We start from the raw sequence: 13,065 nt of genomic DNA on the forward strand, positions 1-13,065 counted from the left end.
AGTTCCTTTTTTAAAAACTTTAAGGAATCAAAGAGGGGAAAATATTTTTTAATTAATTTGAAAGTTTTTTTTCAATATATTCGAATTTGTCTTCATGAAACCAACGACGTTTTTAACAAAGTAGTATATTACCAATGTTAGAAATAAGCTTCTGCGACCAAAATTTTTGATTCGACTCCTAAATTTCCAGCCCTAGAAGCGAATTCGACGTCCGACGTTTTGGATCACATTGTGATTAAGACTTATGACTGACAAGAAGGATAAATTTGTGAAAATAATTTTCGAACTCAATCAATTTTGTCTTTAAAAGAATCATTTTCTTTGGCATATTTTACAAATATGCTATCGGCAGTGTGTATCATACAGCAGTGTACACTGGCAGTATGTTTAATAATAATAATAAAAAAATTGAATACATATACTTGATTCATCAAAAAAGGCACCTATATTATTCCTTTTGATGCCTAGAAACTTATTCTAGGCACAGACATGGACCCTAGATTTAAATTCTTATATCCAGCTCTGTATGTTATATATGTACATATAAGTAATTGTAACGGATTGGAGCTCTCCCGCGACGAGGCACCAATTTTCGCGCACCGAGGTATTCAATAGCAATAAAATATTAAGGATGTACTTTTAAAATAAACGCCGACTTATGAGAAGAAACTTATTCTTGAATATTTGCATAAGTTGAAAAAGATTCCTTACAAAAATATTTGTGATAGCTAAAGTATATTTTGCAATAAATTACTTATCTTTGCTGAATCCCTTTGCACAAATAAAACTTTCTTAAGCAAAATTTTGCACTTTGTTTCCGGAATTTAAACTTTAACATTTAATTTTAATAAATTCGAACATTAAGCACCGTGTAATAATCAGGAACCAAGTGAGGAATAAGGAACCAGGTTTTTTGTGTATTTAAAAAAGAAAGAACAACCTTGTATTAAAATTTGTACGTGTTGCGGGTGTGATCGTGTGGTCACATCTACAACACTTCCAAATCATTAATTTGACAAGTTCAATAATTTTCTTAGAAAGTGCTTCATATTATTTATGATACGTAATGTTTCCTTATGTTCAAATATATCGCCACCTCACAGCAACAGTTGGATATCTTAGTGTTATTCCTGGGATTATATATCTTACTGTTGCTTTGATGCGACAATATAGTAGTTAAAAGCTAAAGTTTAAATTTTAGGGAATAAGTGGAAGACTGCAAATTTTGTTCGTTGCAACGGGAATTTCGTTGTAATGGAGCTCAAGCAATGTAAAATTAAATCGGGACTGAAAGTTTATTTCGTTGAAACGGATATTTCGTTGTATTGGTTTTCGTTGTAAAGGAATTTCACTTTATATACGTAAAAATGCCGCACCCGAAAGTAAGTGTACTTTCTTAAAGTATTACTGGTTAAACTTCAGTCTACGAGATTTATTCTTATTAATTTTATTATATTTCCAGTCCGAGTCTCGATATTTCAGCGCGAGCAAGTCTCTCGACTTAGAAATCTATGCTTAGCAAGGAAATTAAACAATAAAAATAATAACCTAACTAATTCCTCGTGCATTGCAGAAAATAAAATAAAATAAAAGAGCGACAACCGTCATTTTCTTTCAAAATGTTGCAATGAATTTGGCGACAAATTAGAATCAACTGTAGCGAGTTATTTTATCTCTCCGTATTTTCGACTTTCTCTCTCTCTCTCTTTATTACTTTAAATTCAGTCATTCTCTGTCTTTATTTGCATCACTGCTTACATAAACAAGTTTTTTGCTGAACGTTCTATGAAATGTTATTATTTTCAAAGATACAGTTGAACTCGGTTAATACGAAATGCCAAAAATTAATGACTTAGTTCGTGTTGAGGCGTTAATCTAACAGCCATAAATAAGTAAAATTAAGGAAAATAATTTAATATTTAACATTTTGAGAGGGGGGGGATCCTTTATATTTAGTTGCTTTTCGGTCAACTAAATTTTACCATTAACGTACCTTGGCGTAAAGGATTTAATGCCATTTGTATAATCATTTTCTGGCCGCATCTCATCATTGTATCAATTGTTGCACAAAAGAACTAATAAAAACTCCAAATATGTCAGCTTCCTTCATTGCATGCATGTACTCTACTCTTATTAAATTTTTCAGAAACGATTTTTTTTTTTTTTTTTTTTTTTTGGTTCAGTAACGGACGTATTTCATAAAATACGTCCGTTCCTAAGCCAAAAATAATGTTTAAATATTGTTTCAAATGGCATTCATTGTACATTAATGGAACGCATTTTCTTCGTGCAATGAAACAAAGTTCTAACATACTTAGAGTTTTTATTAGGTGTTTTGTGCAACATTTGATTACATAAAAAGGAATTGCCCAAAAGTTATAGTATGAACCAAAATGTGATCGAGAGGATTAAAACGCTGAGAGCTTATACTATCTTTGCTCTTGAACAGAAATCTAAGTTCTTAATCTTAATCCCCTTTTGACAGAAATCTAAGAACACAAATTTCAAGTTTATTTTCAATTAAACACATCATAATTTGGACGTATATTATAATGATACCGTTGTTATGTTCAACTTCTTACAACTCAAGTCAAGCATGCATTTGTGGGTTTGTACTTTAGTTCCTCTATTAAGTGTACCAATTGCGAATAATAATAATAATAATAATATAGCCAATAAGAGCTCACGGAAATTGTCCACTAACAGACATTGCTGCTCAGGTGAGAATGACAGCGATGTAAGTCATAACAAGTTACAAGTAACTTTTTACATTAGTTAATGTATAGTAAAAAAGGTATTTTTTTAAATATAAATCATTTTCTAGAATTTAAAATTTACGCAGTCATGACTCCTTTTCAGATGTTTTTACAAAGCCATCGATTTGTCGAAACCCATAACCCCTTTTATTTTATTTTTTCAGTAGACCCTCTTTAATCTGAACGTCCACCAATTCGAATGCCGCAGAGATGAGATATATGCACTGGAAGTAAAATTATTTTTTAAAACTAATTTTCTACTGTAACACTTATATTCTATGTTTACTATTTATTCATCAAACAATATTTTACATTGCAAAGCATTTCTCTCTTTTCTGTAACACTTTTAATCCATTTTAGATACGTCAGCGTGCAGATTAATCCATCAAAATTTTTGGAGGTGTTTAAAACTGCTTTAGTCTCATTGGGGATTTTTTGGGGGTACGGTAGGGCTTCGTAAAATTAGGGGAGAGGGAAGAGCTCTGGTGCTCTTGGGAGCACACACCCATAGCTAAATCTGCATTTTAAGATCTGCAAGAAAAAAAGCTGTCGGTCAGCTCGATAAGCTAGCGATTCCAGCAATTTTGTCTAATATCTGCGCAGGGGTGCCGAAGGGGGGGGGGGGTGTCATAGCGCTGACCACACCATTGAAATTTTTAGAGGGAACCAGAGAATTCCATTTCTTAACTTTTTTCCTATCTTCGGGAACTTTGAAAAGCGAAACGTTTTCTTCGCCTGGGATCCATAACTACTTTTGCACCCTGGCATTAAACAAGATGTAGCTTCTTTTACCTTACTGTTCGACTTTGATGTGCCCATTTAAAATCTTTTAAAGCTCTTGCATCAATGTTCTGCGGCAAAACAACCGAATTGTAACCAAATCCCGCATCAACTAATGTAAACTCTGACAAAAATAGCGTTCTTCCTAACCGCACTGCCCTCTAACGGATTTCCATAGCTGTCTTTAAGAATCGCGGGCAACACACTCCTCTTTCTAGGCACTATTCTAGTATCATTGAGCTCTAATAGCATAATGTGTTCCGTAATCTGAACGATTTGATAGTCCAAATTCCCCACGGTCGCAATTTGTTCGGATTAAAGCGGTTCTACTGTAGTTGGCTTTAGATTTTCAAGTGGATATTTCCTAATCTGTACTCCCCCTCAGATTCATTCTGTCGTGTTTCTAATGTAGTCCGACGTCGATTATCCGAACCATTCGGGACTGAGACAGATCCGGCGAACGAAAAATCAAAATGATTGAACAACTTAAACGTATAACTGTCAAGTTATTTAGCTGATTGGGTACATACTTTTTTTTTTTTTTTGTAAAAATCAAAGGTTTAGTACAAAATAAAACATACTTAGTAGTTAAAATTTAATATTTCAAATTAAATTACATAAAAATTCAAGGTTTTGTAGCACTTATTTTCGCTTAAGGCAGCTGCAACTTAGCGGGGCTGTGGTAAACTTCGCTACTAGTGGAGTATTCTTTTCTAAAAGTCAAAAAAAATAATGATAAAACTATTTTCTAGAAGAATAAATAAAAAGAAAAATGCTATGCTATTTTTTGAAACCTTCAGTAAAGTTCTGTCATGTTTTGAATTGAGTGCAAATTAACTTTTCCGAGGATAGATCAGTAAAGTAGTCATGTTTTGAATTGAGCGCAAATTAACTTTTCCCAAGATAGATTTGGGTTTGACAAAGAGACGAAGCCGAAAGAAACTTCTCCCGATACATATTCCAGTATAACAATGCGATGCACTCAAAAACAAAATTTCCGTGACGTTTTGGAACGCAAGGACTGTACCTGAGACTATACCAGGCACAGCACTGGTGACAGTTAAAATGTTTAAAAATGAGGTATAATAAAAGGCTGTAAAAAAAGGGTTAATGTTACTTAGGTTGTTTTACCTTTCTTCCAGGCTTGGGGCTAGCATAGTGGTGCATGACAGAAGTTTGCATAGAAATTATTACATATAATACCCGTACCTCAGAACCAAACTGACGGAAGTCCAAAAAGTATGACTTGCGATTTTCCGTTTATTAGTGCATAGTATGTAGAAGCCTATTCCGAATCGAGACATGCGAACGTAATTCTTATTTTAAAAAATCCTTTTCTATTTTTTTTTTTTTTTTTATCAGGGTTAAAAGAGCGAGCATCCTATCCTTTGCATGCCAGAAGAAGTTTTTTCTCTCTCCTGTAAAATTACCATAATATGACTTACGTCCTTCTGGCTCTGAGGTAGAGATACATACACTGTACCGTGAAGATTGAATACGAGTCCAAGAATACGAGATATATCCTACTGCAACTGGGAAAATCATTATGGTGAATAATTTACCGTTTTTAAAGCAATTTCTTTTTATTAAATGCTGCTAATAAAAAATAATAAGGGAATAAAACAATCTTGTTTTCCTTGTAGATAATTAGCAAGCAGCAAGTGAAACTTGAATTTGAAAAAAAAAAAATTAAAGCTTGAAACAGTAATTATTAAACTGAAAAAGTTCGAAAAACAGTTTTGGACTCAAAACAAATAAATTTTTCCTTTGCAGAGTTATTCCATTTTTTTCTTCACTACTTTTTTGTTGGTACTCTTAATTATTTACTCAAATTTTGTATAGGATTCTTTTTTTTTTTTTTCAATTCTACTGAGTTTTAGAATTTCAATAGTATATAGGCTCGAATTGTTTTCATTTATGCGATGAATTCGTTTTTACGAAACTTACCCCTTGATAGAAAATCAGCAGAAAGAGAATAATTCGGATTCGGAAAGGTTCGGGTTCATGTTCACTAAAGGAAGTGAAACAGAAGAGGAAAAAAACCGTAACGGTAATCATAAAGAAAGAAACTTTTTAATTTACAGGCGAAATTACCCACTCCCAATCGGATAGAATAACTACATGCTATGCACCGTAAAAGTAGAGCATGTAAAATTTTCTCAAGGAATATGTAAACAAAATGGTAAATTCCTTACTGAACGTAAGAGTTCTAAAGCATTCATTCGGTTTTGGAAACATCTGCAAAGCTTTCCAGCTTTTTTTCAAAGAAAAACGATAGTTTCATTATCTAATTGTAAACGCTAGAAAAGTAGTGCAAATCTCAAGTGGGGGAAAACCGTGACAGCGTATTTTAAAACTTTCCGACAAAAAGTCAGACCTCATCAGTTGTGGTGAGTGGTGATTAAACATTGCAGTAGAGTGGTAAATAAAAATTTACCAGTGATAAATAAAAATGTTGTCGTTAATATTTCAAGTGTTCCTTTAAACAGTTCTCAAATTAATGCTCTGAAATGCAATGATAACTTTGCTCTGGCCAGCAAACCTTCTTTTTCTAAGCTTATTGCTCCTATTGAGAAAGCTTTTAAATTTAGTGCCTTATCATCCAATCAAAAAGATTGCGTTAGGCATCTTATTGCTTCTAATGTGGACTTTAATTCTAGAATTTCCAATCCAGTCTTTACTAATACTGTTAGTCGTACTGTAAAGAATTTAATTTCTAATTCAGATATTGTTGTTACCAAAGCTGACAAGGGTGGTCAAATTGTTGTTCTTGACAAATCATCTTATGTTGACAAAACTAATGATTTGATTTCTTCTGGTCCATACTTAGAGATTTCTAAAGATCCGAGTAAAAATGAGTTAAAGGCTATTTCTTCTGCTGTCAAGTCTGTTCAGTCTATTCCATTAAATGTTAAACGCTCTGTTATTCCTTCTATTGCTAATTGCGCTAGATTTTATGCTTTACCTAAGGTACATAAAGCTGGCATTCCTTTCAGGCCGATTGTTTCCAATATTGGTACGGCTTCTTGTAAACTTGCAAAATATTTAGTCTCTGTGTTTTCTCCTCTTATGAGTCATAATGTATTCACTGTGAAAAACTCTATCGATTTTGTCAAAAAAATTCAGAATTGCGTTCCAAATAATTCTTTTATGGCTTCTTTTGATGTGAACTCATTATTCACGAACGTTCTAGTCGAGGGTTCATTGTTATGCCTTCAGAGTAGACTGTCTGAATTTCATTTTACTTCTAAGGAAATTGAGGATTTAGTTTTCCTTACTCGTACTTGTCTAAAGCAATGTTCCTTTGTTTTTAATGCTAAATTTTATACAATGTCGGATGGTTTGACAATGGGAAACCCACTTAGCCCCATCCTATGTGATATTTACATGCATTACTTTGAGCTCAAGTTGTTTCAGAAACTACAGTTTCAATTCTATGTTCGCTATGTTGATGACTGTTTTGTTCTTATGAATCACGATCAACTAAGCATTGATGATGCTTTATCTATTTTAAATTCCATTGATCCTCATATTCAATTCTCTTGTGAAAAAGAACAGAATAATTGCCTTCCATTTCTGGATGTTCTCGTTTCTCGAACTGAGTCCGGTTTTGAAACTACAGTTTATCGCAAACCTTTTGCTGTTTCATTACCCCCACATAGATTATCGTCTCACCCTCCTAATCAAAAATATTCAGCTTTCAACACATTTGTTTATCGTGCAATGAATATTTGTTCTTCACCTGAGCTTCTTAATGCGGAACCAGGGCCGCGCCGTCCCTATGTGTGAGGTTGTGCGGCGCACGACGGCGCCAGACTCAAAAAGGCGCCGGGCTCTAACAATCAAAAATGCTCCAAATTGGGGGAATCTCTTTAATAATAAAAAAAAGAATGAATTTATCATTATATCCATTTGTCCGATAAAGCCAAAGTGATACCCGGGCCCTTGCAAAATTCGGTGCCCCACTTAGAAAAAAATCTGCACATTTTTCATGTGAAAGTTTTCAAAAAAAGGAAGAAATAAAGAAATTTACCCCATTATTCGTGGAATATCGACTATGTCATGTTATCACGCATAAAAATATTGTAAGCCCTTTTGCATATTTTTTACTTGTGCGTAATATTTCTATATTGTAGACAACAATTTTGGCTAACTTTTTAGTTCCAAAAAGTAACGACTTGACATAATTACTCGATTCCCCTCCCTTTCCCCCTCATTTTCTGTAACACTATTTGTGTGTCAAAAAAAAAAAGCTTTGGGCAATGTATTTGTTTTAGATATCATATTCAATGAATTCCGTATTAAAAAATTATTGGTTTTACCGGAATTAATTTCAGTTTCAGATTTTTAAGCTGAGATATCCTTTGTACTTCAATTTAGAAACAGTACCCTGTTGTCATATTTTAACTGGCATAAAAGTTTGATTAATTTTTCATCAAATACATATTAGAGAGATTTTTTGGAGCGACCCATTATAACTTTGATATTTAAAATATTTTCTTTTTCCAAAGCGCATTAGCATATCAGAGGACCTACTGAACTCCAAATAACTTCAAGATATGAAGTGAAATCGTACACTGTAATCCAAAATTAAATACACATTTTTACATTTTTTTTTAATTAAATGCCAAACGTAATTTTTCTACGTCATATTTGTCTACATAACCTGATTCCAGGTGTTGACTATATTTTCGCCAAACGCCACTGCTTAAAGGCGCTCAAAATACATTTGCACGACGGCGCCGATCAGGCTTGGCGCGGGCCTGTGCGGAACTCAACTATTTAAGAGCTGTGGCTGTTGATCGAGACTATCCGCTCACCTTAGTTGATTCCATTTATAAAAAACTTTGCAAAAAATCTCAAAATATTGCTCTTAATAGAACTTTTAACACTAAGAATTTAGTTGTTCTGCCTTTCTTCCCTGATATTAGTTTTCAGGTTGCTAAGATTCTGAAGCGATTCCAATTCCAAGTGGTATTTTCTCCTATTAATAAACTTTCTTTCTCTTCTCTTAAAGATCCTATTCATCCTCTTAATTGTTGTGGGATCTATAAAATTGTTTGCAATTGCGGACTCGGATACATCGGACAGACCCGCCGTTCTTTGAAATTTCGGTTAAAAGAACATCAAAACTATGTGAGGAAACAACAGCTGAATAAATCCAGTATTGCCCAACACTGTTGGGAATCAAATCATTCTTTTGATTTTAACTCTTATCAAATTATCCAAAAATGCCCCAATTCGTTGGATCTTGATTTTTGGGAATCTTTCCACATCCTGAGGAACCGTTCTAATTTAGTCGATGATCTTACTGCAATTCCCTATTTTTCTTCTGTGTGGACTCCTTTGTTAAAATTGGTTTAATTTTTATATTATTTTTTATGTAAACGTCGTACATTTCTTACTTTTATTTTTTTCATTTTTTGCTTACTTATTTCGTTTGGTAATTAACTAATTCCAATATGTTTATCCTTCACTTTGTTCTTAAATGCATTTCTCCATTTGATACATTGCTTTCATACATAGTTTTTCCCGCTGGTAAATTTATTGCTAATTTATTCAGAGTGGTTTCATTTTTGGACTTATTGCATTGTTTATGGGTTTTCTTGGAAAATTTATTACTTAACGGTTTTTTCCTGATGGAATTATATAATAAATTTTGCCTCCATGGTGTCATTTTATCTTTTTTGTTTTGTTTAATTTCTAGTTTTTGATATTTATACTATCTCCTGTTCCACCGTGTTGCTTTTCTCGGATGACTTTTCATCCAGAAGCTCACATTTCTTTCCATTGAAAAAGGTGTTCCTTGTAACACCGAAACATGTGTCTGCAATATCTTGCAATATTTGTGCTTTCTGACGTTGGATTACTGATTTTTTGAATTTTCAGCACAAAGGTATTTATTCGTTAATTCGTTATTGCAGTAGAGAGTCAAAAATCCGAAATAATTGCGGTCATATGTCGTTCGGATTTTCGAAAATGACCAAGAAAATATCGTTTCGGAACGTACTACGCAGGGGTGCCACCTAGGGGAGGGAGGGGGTCATAGTGCAGACTGCGCCATTGAAATTTAGGGGGGGGGGTGAGGGGTATTTTTGATTTTTCTCATTTTGGGGGACTCTTGCTTTTGGGGGGGATCTTCGCGACATTTAGGGGGTGCGCCCTTGTTGTTAGGGGGTGGGCACCCCTGTAGTAGGCCATTTAATCAAATAAATAGTGGTTATACAATATGCATGAACAAAATAAACATATCGTCCGTAAACGCCACAATATGTAACTAGTTAAATTTTACTGAAAAATAATTAATATTAACCCATATTATTTACTGAAAAAAAAAAGGAAAATTTATCAAAACTTCGTGGGAGTGCGTTAGGATTTTGGACATTTCAGATATTGAACGTTCTACTATTTGCCTTCGGAAATATTTTTCACGAACTGTAACAAAAAAATTTCAGTGATTGAATTTCACTTGCATAATAAACAGAGGCAGAATTGTGCAGTAACATGAAAGAATCCTTTTCCAGCGGGTGGGAAAAGAAGCTGAATCGTCCTTGTCATAGACTCTGATATTATCTTCCTTGTTGGGAACAATATTTCATATTTAAAATACACAAACACACCTATAATATACGTACATCTTTAAAACTGAACATCTGTTTTTTTTTTAATGTGCATGTACAGTAGCGTCTCGATTACTCGGATAAATGAAAAACTCGGCTAAAGCAAAGAGTATAAAAAATAAAAGAAAAAGAGTAGATATAAATATAATATATTTAACAAAAACAAAATCTTTACACGTACACCACATAAATTCATATAATAATTTAAAAGCTAACTTAAAAACACTTAAAGAGCATATTTGGTGAGAATTAAAGAGTTTTTTACTTAAAAAAAGGTCTTGAATCAATTTTCGTTTTATTTTGCTTTGGAGCAAAAGAGGAGGAGGAATAGAGAGGTGCGGTTATATGCAATGAAAAAGATAAGGGAGTAATGAGGTTGGATTTCGTATTCATGAGTGTTTGCTAAATAAAATTCAGAATTTTTTTTCTGCAGTAGATTTAAAAATAAAATAATAAACTTAAAAAAAATTTCAAATATTTGATAAAAAAAAAAATAAGCCGAAACTGGCTGAAAAGAGCGGAGACTCTGATAATCGGGACTATATTTACATCGTTGAAAGGACACTTGTTTATAAATATGTTTGAATCTAGAAACAACTTCTTAACCAAAACTTTGGCAATGTCTAGTCTTGCCTCATCATATATTCTGATTAATGAACAGAAAGACGCCAATAAAACTCCGAAATAACACATAAATGACTCATTTATTGAGCAACAAAATAACTAAGACAGACTAACCTTAGTACTAATCGGATGCACTAATGTGAAAATAACGTGAAAAATGGTGAATAGATATGATATTTAAAACTAACCGTAATTGTATTTATTAATGCTTTGGTACTTTTAAATAAGCATATGTTTATAGTTTTGTTCCATAACGGTGTTCCGTTGCGCTTAAACGTTTTCAATGATAGTTGAAAAGATACATTTCTTACAAAATAACGAAATCATCAATCGATATTTTCAATACTCTGTGAATACACGTGCAGTATTTGCATAACAGCCAGGGCAAAACTTTTTCGAATTTCGGCCCAGCAGGGCCCGAATCGGATAATTTTAGTATGGAACTGAACTTCAGTGTGGAAAATGTTCATTAATCGTCATTATATTTTTCACACTCGAGTACTTTAGAGTAAGCACCTGTATCTGTTGATATTTTTTCTTCATGAAAGTTCTCATTTCACCTAAACATTCTCCACTGACGATCGAATAGATACATTAGAAAAAAAAAATGATAACAATAATCATCACCTGGTTTCAATACCGCTTGAATGCACGTGCACGTGGTGCATTATTTGCATAGTAATCACAATGGAATTTTTACTATGTAACAAAATTATGAGAATAATTTTTAATAACATACCACAGTTTATCCAGGCACAGTGAAAGAGGACTCAATCAGCTTACCTTTTAATTCGGAAAATATAAGTGAGGTACAGAAAATTTTATTGAACACCTATTGCTTACATTAAATTGAAATTAGAGAATTAAGCAATTCAAAGGACTACACTGCATTTCACTACATTGCAAAATTATTTACTTTTCGACAACATTCGTTTTTTGAATTTTTCTACATGGATCCTTATCATGATTGAGTATTCATTCTCAAAGATAACAAGGATTTTAGTCCGAGGCGCTTTTTATCTCCTGCCCTCCTCAAAATAAAATGAGCATGCTTCAGGGGTTCCCACCACCCTCCCCAATGGGCGATCACAGTAGGTCACTGTGGCCTGCCCAAAAATTTCTTATTCAGAAAATTCTGTTTGTTGATTCAGTGAATTTAAAGATAGTAGTGTACTTTTTTCGAAAATTTTCGAACCGCTCCGATGGAAGGCCACTGTGATCTCCCAAAAAGTACCTCATTCGAAAAATTTTGTCTGACAGTTTTTGGCAAATTTGGAGACAATACTGTAATTTTTATTTGCCTGAATGTTCCTTTTCATCAAATGTACTTGTGTGTGCATATCCGTATTTTACCATTCTGCAAAATTTCGACAAATTGAAAATTTCCGCCCTCCCAAAAAAGTTTAAGCTCGGGGTGCCGGTATTTGGAGTGAATAAAATTTCTTGTAGAAGTGTGAGAAATGTTAGTACTTAATAAATTTATACAGCATTGCCCCTCTTACTTCCCAAATCAGCAAAGCTTAGGAACACCAAAAGATACAAGGAGGGCTCAATCCCGGTGTTAGCCTGATCAAACAAATTTAAATTACCAAAAATTGAAGAAATTTTGAGGTAACCAATTAGGATAAGTTTACGAAAAAAAAACAAAGAAAACGACAAAACAAAATGTACTTACGTCAAATTCAAAAAATCCAATTTCCATACAAGCACGTCACATGTACATCGAAACAAAACATAGAACCGAAAAATCACCAATAAAACTTCACTTCAAGGAACACAACACACAACTTCCCACGTTATGACTTTCTTCGACACTGACAGCAAGCAAGTGAAGTGATTCACATGTGGAAAAACTCACAGGGTTGCCAACAAGTGGTGGATTTTCGCTGCCAATCGGGAAGAGGGGGAATCAGCGGAATTCCTTCTTCCACGTCGAGCCTCCGGCTGTGCAGTTTCATAGAAAAAATACTACTCTCTCTTTACTCGCACGGTTTCGCGACGCGGTTTCGGAAGAATTAAAACAAATGTTTCTTTTTTTTTTCAAGGGCTAAGCGCGGTTGTGGGGAAAGTTGTTCTGACCAGTACAGTACGTTGGGAGGAGATAAGGTGGATTTGTTAAACCTACAGCATTACACGTAATGGGTGATTAAAGTTTGTAATTTGTGGTGTGGAAGCTTGGGATTAATTAAAATGGCGGTGGTCAAATTTCGGTGTCAGAAAAGTGTTTGATTAAACAGAAAATGTTTTTCCTTTAGTATCATCAGAAAATTGTAGAATTAAATTGC

At 33.7% G+C, this 13,065-nt stretch overlaps 1 protein-coding gene across 1 annotated transcript in view; it reads right to left on the reverse strand.

Annotated features, from left to right (window-relative positions):
- The window catches only part of LOC129219456 (uncharacterized), a 100,252-nt gene extending 87,662 nt beyond the window's left edge, over nt 1-12,590 (reverse strand). The window contains exon 1 of the mRNA XM_054853852.1: nt 12,456-12,590. Coding sequence (XP_054709827.1) covers nt 12,456-12,482 — 27 coding nt within the window. The 5' untranslated portion in view covers nt 12,483-12,590. The remainder of the gene's footprint in view (nt 1-12,455) is intronic.
- Between the last annotated feature and the right edge of the window lie 475 nt (nt 12,591-13,065).

The sequence above is a fragment of the Uloborus diversus genome, chromosome 3 (genome assembly GCF_026930045.1).
Source record: "Uloborus diversus isolate 005 chromosome 3, Udiv.v.3.1, whole genome shotgun sequence".
NCBI classification, from domain to species: Eukaryota; Metazoa; Arthropoda; class Arachnida; order Araneae; family Uloboridae; genus Uloborus; species Uloborus diversus.